Source organism: Entelurus aequoreus, linkage group LG09, assembly GCF_033978785.1.
Source record: "Entelurus aequoreus isolate RoL-2023_Sb linkage group LG09, RoL_Eaeq_v1.1, whole genome shotgun sequence".
Lineage (NCBI taxonomy): Eukaryota > Metazoa > Chordata > Actinopteri > Syngnathiformes > Syngnathidae > Entelurus > Entelurus aequoreus.
This window is the reverse complement of record NC_084739.1, coordinates 80,857,273-80,869,902: the sequence shown is the minus strand read 5'-3', so window position 1 is coordinate 80,869,902 and position 12,630 is coordinate 80,857,273. Positions and strand designations below refer to the sequence as shown.

The following is a 12,630-nucleotide window of genomic DNA, read 5'->3' as shown; positions in this document are numbered from 1 at the left end:
TGGCCTGGTTTGTACGGCAGAAAATGACTAGTTTTTCGAGATAGAAGTGTTTTACTCATGTTTTTGGTGTGGTTATGGCCGAATATAAACAGTTTTGCTCAATAAAGTGATCGATATAATTCCTGTCCTCGAAGCATCTCGATAGACGTTACAATAATTGAACGGTGTTGACGAACACCGTTAGGGCCACTTGTTGTCACTGTCACCCAAAGTTGCGTTGCAAAATTACATAGAATAAATATGTTTATTTTGTTTAGAATTCAGATGGGATTTGATTTGGTGCGCGGCATATATTTGCTGTGCGCAGCGGACGCTTGAGCAGTGCGCAATTGCGCAGGCGCGCACCTCAGAGGGAACGTTGCTTGGCTGTCCATGTCTTGTTGAAAACACGCCATTCGTCATCAACTTTTCTCTTTTTAGCGTCTCGGGTGTAAACCGTGCATCACTTGTCGCTGCATGTGCACCTTCACTCGCAGGTTACACACGGACACACGCCCATAAATAATACTTTTCAAAATAAAAGCAGCACAGTTGTATTGCGCGCACGACATAGATGTTTTTTCAACTTTATTTTGTAATTTGTGATTGCAGCTGTTCACATTCACTCACAATCACGCACACGCATACGTCCACACGGAAGTAATACAAATAACGATTTTCAAAACAAAAGCAGCACCGTTGTATTGCACACTCGACATAGATACTTTTTAAAATGTATTTTGTAATTTATAATTGGCCTCACGCGGGCCGGACAGGGACGCACAAAGGGACGGACGCGGCCCGCGGGCCGCAGAATGCCCAGGTCTGCTATATGGGCATCTACATCAACTATATGATTTTCCTGAGAAGCTGGACAGGACAAAAAAAATGTTTTATTTGTGGCGGACGTAACTCTTTCGTGGCGGGCCGCCACAAATAAATGAATGTGTGGGAAACACTGGTGTCTTTAGTTTGGTTGCAGACAGTGCGACAACATCCTGACACTTCCAATGTGTCCGTTTAATGAGTAGCTTCTCAAACTAGTCTGTGTAGTGTTGAATAGCTTAAACACTAATGTCATGTAGTGTCTCAAATCTTTGCAATCATGCAAATGATATGATGACGTAATGTTGACCACGCCCCTAGCCACGCTCCCACCACCACAGGTATGTTGGCAATCTGGGGGAAGCCTTTTAAAAAGCTACCTATCCCTAGCAGTGGACTTTTGATTTTGGTCTATTTCTTTTGTCCGTTACAAATTTCTGAAGACAATAGCCTTGTTATACAAAATACGGCGTCCAGAGTCCACCGCAGTGGACGTTGGACTTTAGAAGGTCAAAATGTCTATGCAAGGATCTGCCTGAGTGTTTTGCACTGGTCCTAGTTACGCTTTACAACAGGTGTTTATTGGGAATTTGCTGAAAAAATGTGTCACACATTTTGAAATTCCAGGACCTGATTTGGCCCTCAGGCCACCAGTTAAAAAAAACTTTAGAGGTTGCAAACAGCCCATTTAAGTATCTTTAAGTATGTTTGGTCCGGACCAGTGCACCGTACAGTAGGCCTGGGCCGATATTCGTTAAGTCAATTAACCAAACGATAAATGAAAATCAAGTCGTTAATCTTTCAAGCGTCGGTTGCGTGTATATGCGTGTTTACGGGCTTCAAGAGCATTCAGTCTTTGCATCGGTTTCAGCCGCTGCGCGTGTTTGTGCCACAGGGGAATGAAAAAGAAGTGTGCAAACTCTCTTGTCATTCATTAAGTGTCTTTGTGCTGAGAGGCGGGGTCGCTAACATCACACAAGTTAGCCTGTGACGAACACAGTAGCGAACATGGAGAACAAAATTATCCCAAAACCAAAGGAGAAAATACCTGTTTTAAAGCTTTGGAACAAAATGAGACGATCATTACTGAGGAGCCAGTTTGTTCAATTTTTGAGAGAATTGTGCCAACAAAAAAAATCAAAAACACAACAAACTTGGATTCTCACTTGAAAAGCAAGCACATGATGGCACTCCAAAAGGCATGTCACAACTGACATCGGCATACGCAAAGACCACTTGCAAGCAGAACCAGTGTAGAGACAAAAAAGGGATAACGGATGTATTTTGGCTTTCAAACTAACGATAAAGAAGTAAGTATACACACGGAAGCGCCGCTCTGGAAGCAGTTTTAAAGCACAAATATCATCCCCGAAGGACGAATAATAGCTAAACACGCTTCACTACACACTGTAGGAGGATACAATAGTTAACAGCTAAAAGCATGTCCATCGCTCCTGAATTTAAAGAAATGGGTGGATCTACACAAATATGTATTTTAACGAAAGCAAGTACAAGAGTGGTACATAGTCAATACTACAATGATGACCTCGATATGTTTTATTATCACAAAATCTTGTGTCTTTTTTATTATGTATAAACTCGGGAAATATGTCTCTGGGCGCAGGAGAGCTTTGATTATGTCCAATCTCTGTAACTACTTGATATTAAATCCATACCCAAATTTGTAGTATCACCCAAAACTTATGTAAAGCATCAAACAACAGAAGAATACGTGCTAAATATATTTTAACAGAAGTGTTGATAAAACATGTTAAAACAGAAAGCAAGCAGATATTAACAGTAAATGAACAAGTAGATCATTAATAATGCATTTTCTACAGCTTGTCCCTAATAATTTTGACAAAATACAATGGGAAATGACACAATATGTTACTGCATATATTAGCAGCCACATTAGGAGCCTTTGTTTGTTTACTTACTACTAAAAGAGATTTTGTCTAGTATGTTCACTATCTTATTTAATTACAAAATTGTTATTTAAATGCAATAAGAAACACAAGTTTAATGTATCATAAAAGCTTCTGTTAAAATAAAGGCAACAATGAAGTTGTTTTGTGGTCTCCTTTATTTTGAAAAGTATCAAAATACGTTTGCTACTTCCAAATGTAAAACACTACCTCGGCCTACATATTCAACGTTGAAGTGCAATTTTGTTTGCCGATACTTTATTTAGCCATTGTATTTATTGTTTTGGTTGTCTCTGCCGAACAGAGACATAATATATTTTATTGCTTTTGGTTGTGATGTTTATTCAAGTGCAAAATGTTGCTATATTATTTGTTTGTTTCACTCAACTTGGAGAATTACACGTTTGCATTCCAATTACAATGTTAAAATATATGAGAAATACATGTGGGTGCATTTTAAATGGTATACTTGCATTATTATATGGATTGATCATTATATTAGTGGTTAATTTGGTCTCAGAATTATTTTCACAATGACATCGTTCCCCAGCAGCAATTTCTAGGTCAATATATCATCGAGCAAAATTTGTTATCGGCCCTGGCCTACCGTACACCAAGTATCCTTAAAAATGTAAACTTTTTCTTCACTAGCCCTCGGGCTGGGTCGAAATATCGAGTTTGTAAGATATATCGACATCATTTAAACAAGATATGAATTAAGAAAATATCAATATAATTTATTTCACGTTAAAATTACCAAACACTAGGGTTGGGTATCGAGTTTTGAGTATCGATTGGAACCGGGACTAACTTTCCGATTCTCCCGGAATCGTTCAAAAGTTTAAATTTCGATTCCTATTTTCAATAACAGACCGCCGACCAGAAAAAATATGTCCGTCGAACCGGAAAAAGAAGCCGCCGAACACCAACGAAGAAGCGCCCACCGCCGGAAGTGTTAGCATAGCCGAGCGAGTCAGTGTATTTTCCACAGCAGGAGACACTATCTGTCCAGAACGCTCACGCATCCTGCCTGAGAAGGCGGATATGGTCATTTTCATAAACAAGAACTGTCTCTGATTTTATACTGTATCTGCTGCTAATCTGGACTGGGTTTTGCAAGTTGTTTCTTATTGTTTATTTGCTTTTCTGCACCAGGTTAGCCCATCAGTGGGAGCACGGTAACATTTTTAAGTACCTGCAGCATCATACACTTGTGTGTGTAAATGTGTTTTCATGAGGTTTCCTGCAGCATCATACACTTATGTGTAAATGTGTTTTCATGAGGTTTTCAAAAATAAAGCTCTCTTGAGGAAAGTGTACCTCTGGTAAAATGTATTCATAATTTATAATATTTATATTCAAGTTCATAGATTTGATATTTATATTCTAGTTGAAAACAGCCCTGTGAGGAATTTATAGTGAAGTTCATAAAAAGTTAATAGAATTAAAATTTGATGGAGAATGTCAGACTATTTCATTCAGAAAGACTGTAGGTTAGCTAGCTCATTTAAAATATCCTAAACTTCTTTTTGACCCTGCCTCTTAAAAGAATCGGAATCAAAACAAAGAATCGGAATTGTTCAAATTCAAACGATACCCAACCCTACCAAACACCCTTTTATTTGTTGTGTTCCTTGTTCTCCCCAACTCCCGCTCCATGGGCTACTAAACCTCTCCCCTTCCTCCTTCCAAGACGTGCTTGCACATATAAGAGCATCCATGATTGGATGGTTGTTTACTATGATGAGTCACGATTGGCTAGGGACAGGCCAATCAGAGGCAAGATAGGGCGGGTCATCGAACCAGTAAGGGAAATCACAAAGTGCCAGCCTGCAAATGTTTTTTTTATATATCTGAGTTTGATACATTTTGTATTATTTGCACAGCTATGTTACTTATTTTATGTAGAAATAATATTTTTCTATTTTATTTATGTTATGTAATTCTGTACTACTTAAACAGTTTCTTTTATGTGCTGTTAATACCCATCTTGACTAACTGGGATAATAAAAGTGCCACTGACTGTTTACAGCAGTGTTTTTCCAACCACTGTGCCGCGGCGCACTAGTGTGCCGTGAAATACAGTCTGGTGTGCCGTAGGAGATTATGTAATTTCACCTAATTGGGTTAAAAATATTTTTTGCACACCAGTAATTATAATCCGCAATTAATGTGCCGTTGTTGAGTGTCTGTACAGCGCAGGTAGCTAATTGCTTTGTAGATGTCGGGAACACGTCGTGTGAGACGACGATGTTTTATTATGATCACAATATGCAGACGGCAGAGGGAGGCAGTGTACAGGTAAAAAGGTATCTAATGCTTAAACCAAAAAAAAAAAAAAAAGGCGAGTGCCGCTAAGAAAAGGCATTGAAGCTTAGAGATGGCTATGCAAAACGAAATTAAAACTGAACTGGCTGCAAAGTAAACAAAACACAAAATGCTGGACGACAGCAAAGACTTACAGCGTGTGGAGCAGAGACAGCGTCCACAAAGTACATCCGTACATGACATGACAATCAACAATGTCCCCACGAAGAAGGATAGCGTTTGCACAACTTAAATAGTCTTCATTGCAAAAACAAAGCAGGTGTGGAGAATAGTGCTCAAGGAAGACATGAAATTGCCACAAGAAAATACCTAAAAAAACAGGAAAAAACACCAAAATAGGAGCGCAAGACAAGAACTAAAACACTACACAGGAAAACATTGAAAAACTCAAAATAAGTCACGGCGTGATGTGACAGGACACCTACTTTGATACAAGAGCCATAGTGATGCATGGTTGGTTATGGGTTGAATTAATATCCAACAATTGCGAGAACAACTTTTTACTGTCAATATCGGCAACTGCGTTTCGTTTTTTTAATGATTTCTGCTTGTGGTGTGCGTCAGGATTTTTTCAATGAAAAAAATGTGCCTTGGCTCAAAAAAGGTTGAAAAACACTGATTTACAGTACAGTTGTCATTCATTTCAATGTCACTGAATATCGCTCAAAAATTAATATCTTTATAAGTATACTTTCACCGAAAAATATATCGAGATACACTATATTGCCAAAAGTATTTGGCCACCTGCCTTGACTCACATATAAATAAATAAATAAATGATAAATGGGTTATACTTGTATAGCGCTTTTCTACCTTCAAGGTACTCAAAGCGCTTTGACAGTATTTCCACATTCACCCATTCACACACGCATTCACACACTGATGGAGGGAGCTGCCATGCAAGGCGCTAACCAGCAGCCATCAGGAGCAAGGGTGAAGTGTCTTGCCCAAGGACACAACGGACGTGACTAGGATGGTAGAAGGTGGGGATTGAACCCCAGTAACCAGCAACCCTCTGATTGCTGGCACGACCACTCTACCAACTTCGCCACACCGTCCTTGAAGTGCCATCCCATTCCCAACCCATAGGGTTCAATATGACGTTGGTCCACCTTTTGCAGCTATTACAGCTTTAACAATTCTGGGAAGGCTGTCCACAAGGTTGTGGAGTGTGTTTATAGGAATTTTCGACCATTCTTCCAAAAGCGCATTGGTGTTTGTCGAGAAGGCCTGGCTCTCAGTCTCCGTTCTAATTCATCCCGAAGTTGTTCTATCGGGTTCAGGTCAGGACTCTGTGCAGGCCAGTCAAGTTCATCCACATCAGACTCTGTCATCCATGTCTTTATGTACCTTGCTTTGTGCACTGGTGCACAGTCATGTTGGAAGAGAAAGGGGCCCGCTCCAAATTGTTCCCACAACGTTGGGAGCATGGAATTATCCAAAATGTTTTGGTGTCCTGGAGAATTCAAAGTTTCTTTCACTGCAACTAAGGCCCCGTTTACACTAAGCCGGATAAGGTTATCCAGGGTACATCACACCCAACCTTATCCGTGTCCACACACAACAATGCCACCGTTTAAAGGCCTACTGAAACCCACTACTACCGACCACGCAGTCTGATAGTTTATATATCAATGATGAAATCTAACATTATAACACATGCCAATACGGCCGGGTTAACTTATAAAGTGACATTTTAAATTTGCCGCTAAACTTCCGGTTCGAAACGCCTCTGAGGATGACGTATGCGCGTGACGTAGACCGGGGAACACGGGTATGCCTTCCACATTGAAGCCAATACGAAAAAGCTGTTTTCATTTCATAATTCCACAGTATTCTGGACATCTGTGTTCGTGAATCTGTTTCAATCATTTTCATTGCATTATGGAGAAGGAAGCCGAGCAAGCAAAGAAGAAAGTTGTCGGTGCGAAATGGACGTATTTTTCGAACGTACTCAGCCACAACAGTACACAGCCGGCGCTTCTTTGTTTACATTCCCGAAAGATGCAGTCAAGATGGAAGAACTCGGATAACAGAGACTCTAACCAGGAGGACTTTTGCCAGGATTACTTTGATTTGGATGACAAAGACGCAGACGTGCTTCTGTGAGTATGCAGCTTTGGCTTCTAAACATTTGATCGCTTGACCGTATGTGCGCAACTTTTTTTTGCGTATGTACGTAACTTTTTAAAAATATATAAGCTTTATGAACCTTGGGTTAGGTGAACGGTCTTTTGGGCTGAGTGATTGTATGTGTTGATCAGGTGTTTGAATTGTATTGGTGTGTTCTATGGAGCTAGGAGCTAGCAGAGGAGCTAGGAGCTAGCATAACACGTACCGTACCGTACGTGCGCGTCACGTACGTAACTTTTTAAAAATATATAAGCTTTATGAACCTTGGGTTAGGTGAACGGTCTTTTGGGCTGAGTGATTGTGTGTGTTGATCAGGTGTTTGAATTGTATTGGCGTGTTCTATGGAGCTAGGAGCTAGCATAGGAGCTAGGAGCTAGCATAACACGTACCGTACCGTACGTGCGCGTCACGTACGTAACTTTTTAAAAATATATAAGCTTTATGAACCTTGGGTTAGGTGAACGGTCTTTTGGGCTGAGTGATTGTGTGTGTTGATCAGGTGTTTGAATTGTATTGGCGTGTTCTATGGAGCTAGGAGCTAGCAGAGGAGCTAGGAGCTAGCATAACAAACACGCAGGTGTTTTTATGCAGGATTAATTTGTGGCATATTAAATATAAGCCTGGTTGTGTTGTGGCTAATAGAGTATATATATGTCTTGTGTTTATTTACTGTTGTAGTCATTCCCAGCTGAATATCAGGTCACCCCCGGCTCTCACAGCATCTTCCCTATCTGAATAGCTTCAACTCCCCACTAGTCCTTCACTTGCACTTTACTCATCCACAAATCTTTCATCCTCGCTCAAATTAATGGGGAAATTGTCGCTTTCTCGGTCCGAATCTCTCTCACTTCATGCGGCCATCATTGTAAACAATAGGGAACTTTGCGTATATGTTCAACTGACTACGTCACGCTACTTCCGGTAGGTGCAAGCCTTTTTTTATCAGATACCAAAAGTTGCAATCTTTATCGTCGTTGTTCTATACTAAATCCTTTCAGCAAAAATATGTCAATATCGCGAAATGATCAAGTATGACACAGAATAGATCTGCTATCCCCGTTTAAATAAAAAAAATTCATTTCAGTAGGCCTTTAAGATCCCCGCCCCCTCCGTCCGCCGGCGCAACGCAACCTAGTACGCATGCGCGGAAAATGCGCACGTCATAGTCATCTTCTGTGTTGCTTTGTGTGCAAGTTCTTAAATGTAACTTATCTGAACAATATTCAGTGTTGTGGTATTTCAATTAACTGGAATCCAGTGAGCTGTGGGGCCCTATTGTAGTGAATCACACCTGAGCCATCATAAATTAATCAAATCTTTACTAGACATGTAAACAATGTGATAAAGAACATTTAAAATGAATCAATCTAGGGATCTAGATATCTGGTCAGGACACTCCTCACTCTTTTGCCTTCACCTTCATTGTCCATTCGTTTTTGGTGACATTATATACTCTGAACAGAGACGTTGAGTCGACGACAAATGGCGAAAATAACTGATACAGTCTGCTTTGCCAGTCCGAATGCATTAGCCGTTTTCCTCGACGGCCAGGTAATACAAAGCACACGCCATCTTTTTTATCACATCCACGGGAGCTCGCATTCTCGTTGACTCTCCTTCGACAAATGGACGAAGTTTTTCACTAAGTAGCATCGCAGCTGACCCGGCCGGACATTGGAAAGTTCTCTTGCCGTTTGAGAAGTGTTGTATCCCAAATAGCTGCAATCGCTTTCTCCTAAGGTATTCATGTGTGATTTCCACAAGCGTCTGTACATGTAGAAGAATGAGAAACATGGGCATGTCTGGATGACTCGCCTTCATATTTCCAGAGGTTAGCTCCGAGCTACGAAACCGCTTTATTATGAAGCTGGCTGTGGCGCGTTCTTTCTGACGTCACTTCCTGTGTGGGCGAGGTCTTTCTGGCGTCACTTCCTCTCCGAACTCACTTTGTAAACGATCAATGAGTCCATACAAAGCTAAGTGCCTTGAGATTCAAGAATTACACGGCTGACTTAACCGTGTAAAAATTTGTCCGAGGAGGGGGACCTTAAACGCTGGTTTAGTGTGGCTGAAACGGGGCTTAGGCTAAATAATTATTTGTTTAAAGGGTTAAACGACTTAGTGTAGACATAGCCTTAGTTTTTCAACTTTTATTTTTGTATTTCAAAATAAAATTTGAATAAAACAAATCGTTTTATTTTTTTCCCTTTTTTTCCACCCCGTTCCCATTTTTGTGTTTTTCAATTCCCATTCATCAAAATAAAAATAATAAAACATTTAAATTAAGTGATCAAAATATGCAGGAACCCCTCAGCAAAGTCATGAAAAAAAAAATTCTGAATTCGGCCGTTAGAAATGACAATCAATATTCCATTCTATTTAAGTTAAACGACTTAGTGTAGACATGGCCTAAGGCAGTGTTTTTCAACCACTGTGCCGTGGCACACTAGTGTGAGATATTGTCTGGTGTGCCGTGGGAAATTATGCAACTTCACCTAATTTATCCCAAAAATATTTTTGCAAATCAATTATAATCTGCCAATAATGTGCCGTTGCTTAGTGTCTGTGCTGTGTAAAACTCGGCAGGGTAACCATATAATACTCCATGTCAGTAGGTGGCAGCAGGTAGTTCATTGCTTTGTAAAAGTCGGAATGTGTCGGGTGTAGGGCTGGGTGATATATCGATATACGCGATATATCGATATACGAGATATATCGCAGGTTTGTCTCTGTGCGATATAGAAAATGACTATATCGTGATATTCAAGTATACGTTCTCACGCAGTTGCTTTTAGCTGCGGACATTACACTGCAGGCTCTTCCCAGTCTTTCTTGTTTCTCCTTCTCACAGACAGCGAGCGCACCTTCATACATATGTCACATACTGTCACGTCATACGCCACATATGTATACGCCCTCGCGCAGCAGAGAGGTAGCAGCATTGCTAAAGTTAGCTGTGGTGCGAGTGGTAATACGAAAGAAAGAAGGTGCAAATCTGGTAACAAATGAAGGAAGAATTTATTCCCAAGAAAAACAGCAGGGGTCCATCGTCTGGCAGTGGTTTGGCTTCAAGTGGGAATATGTCGAACAGACAACCGTAATTTGTCAATCGTGGGGAAAAAGCATTGCTACAAAAAGTAACATTACTGCTAATACGTAGCATCATTTGAAAAGTCACCTGCTAGAGAATGTAGAGTGCTTACTCCGCATGTCAACATCTCCGTTCGGTGCCACACCATCAAAATGCAGAGGCAAACATTTCCACATCAACACCGTATGAAAAAAATAGTCAACAACAAAAGAGATAACGTCCGCAGGAACCTACCACATATCGAAGGACGTACACAATTTGATTTCCTATTAAGCAGCTAATTTTTATTTGCCACTTATTGTGTGACATCATGCACAAAAGTGCACTTTATTAGTTTTAAACTATTGTAGTGGCGTTCTGTACAAAAAGTGCACTTTAATTTAGTGTTGTTTTGATAAGTCATCTTAGTGACATCATGCACAAAAGTGCACTCATAGCTTGTTTTAAAATGTCTCTGACAATCTTGCACTTTCTGTTTTGGAAATTACATGAATGTTTGTGCCACTGCTTAATAACTGTTTAATAAATACAGTTTTGGTAAATTGACTTAGTTGTGATTTGCCTCTCTGCATGAAAGTTAAAATGACCATATATTAATGCAGTATGAACAAGAATGTTTTAATGTAGACACATAGAATTATCATACTGCTGTGATTATATGCATCAAGTGTTCATTCAAGGCTAAGGCAAAATATCAAGATATATATCGTGTATCGTGACATGGCCTAAAAATATCGAGATATTAATAAAAGGCCATATCGCCCAGTCCTATATCGAATAGAATTTAATTAAAAACATAACGAGATACACTTTTTCGTCCATATCGTTTCGCCCAGCCCTAACTAGTACTGATGTTTGCATGTAATTAACCAGCAATAATAAACCCTGCCATGTCCTGGAAGCTCTGCTCCCAGACAAGGGGCCTTGGCTGATTGTTGACCAAGAGATAAGGGGGCATAATTCACAATAAAATTAAACTGCCAGTGTAGAAATGGGGTCAGCTCGCTGTGTAATAATAACCGCTGCCAAGTGCATTTCGTCTGTAGAAGCTGGAGGTGGACAATAAATGTTGCTAATGTTGTTGTTGTTGTTATAGCAGCTTGCTAGCTTGGGGCTCACTGCAGCTGTCAATGTCCTTTTTTTTACAGCAACGTAAGAGTTCGGGGAAGAAAATAGACGCGTGCTTTTAGGTGTCGTTTTGGGAGCTTTTAGAGCAGCGAGTTGTGATTTTTTGACACTGTTCCCACGGAGCTGCGATAGCCAGGTTAGCATGGCGATGCTAGCATGTCGTGAGTCCATTATCGGACAGCGAGCTGCCACACAAACACACTACGCGGTGCGTTTATTGACACTATTTTGAACACAACTACAGGAAAAGGCCCGAAAGCGGCCCACTGCATGCTACTTTAGCGGGGGGGAAAGTCGACTTGTAACGTAGAGTACTGGTGGATGTGTTCATATGTGACAAGCACACGAAAGGCTACATTTTAGCAACATTTTAAGTGCGTTTAAAGCGGCGCCATATTTCTGGTTTAGTCAGTGCAAACGTTGTTGATAATTTATATAATAAAGAGAAGGGAAAAAATGCTATTCCATTATCAAACACCCCAGTGTCCGATAATGGAACCCGACGCTGGCGACCCGCTCACTGCAGCGTTACTTACCTTGTACACATCTCCGTACGTGCCGCTTCCTATCCTCTGGATCAGCTCGAAATCCTCCTGTGGATTCCTCCGGGACAGGTCGACACTGGCGTTCATCATGGCCACTGCCGCTCAGGGCGCCCGACGCGCTCGGTTGACGGACACCGGCGATGTGCGAAGGCGGATAATTTTTAAGAAAAACATACGGCGTCAGAAAATATCAAACCCCGAATCCACTCCTGCTCCAACATGGCGTCCGCTGCGCAGTGGGCATGCGCAGTGGATGTGCCCTCTTCCATGGGGCGGACGGGGCAGGCTTGGACACAATATTTTAACATAATATATGTATTTATTGTTAAACGTTTGAAATAAAAAACAGTCAGATTTAGAGACCTTAATACTTTATTGATATTAGTATGTTAAACATAAAATAACAATTTTCGAAACCACGAGTACGTTTTACAGCACAGATGTCGCCACATCTGGCATCATTTTATAACGAAATACTGTATGTGTGTCAATAAGGCATTTCATCTTCCTTGAAGTAGTCAAATTCTGACCGAAATTTAGGCATACAAATGCAGTTCCTAACTCGATATTATATGAAACAACAAGCTATTTCAAGCTTTTGTTGCCATTGAAACCCTGAACTATCCAAACTGAGATAAGTGATGCAGGAAGACATTTGATTGGTTAGACACTT

At 40.6% G+C, this 12,630-nt stretch overlaps 1 protein-coding gene across 8 annotated transcripts in view; it reads right to left on the bottom strand.

The window, feature by feature from the left end:
- Window positions 1-12,218, bottom strand: part of LOC133657800 (mitogen-activated protein kinase kinase kinase kinase 3-like) — a 103,966-nt gene extending 91,748 nt beyond the window's left edge. For all 8 annotated transcript variants that reach the window (XM_062059540.1, XM_062059541.1, XM_062059546.1 and 5 more), the window contains exon 1: window positions 11,949-12,218. In XM_062059540.1, coding sequence (XP_061915524.1) covers window positions 11,949-12,047 — 99 coding nt within the window. In that variant the 5' untranslated portion in view covers window positions 12,048-12,218. The remainder of the gene's footprint in view (window positions 1-11,948) is intronic.
- Between the last annotated feature and the right edge of the window lie 412 nt (window positions 12,219-12,630).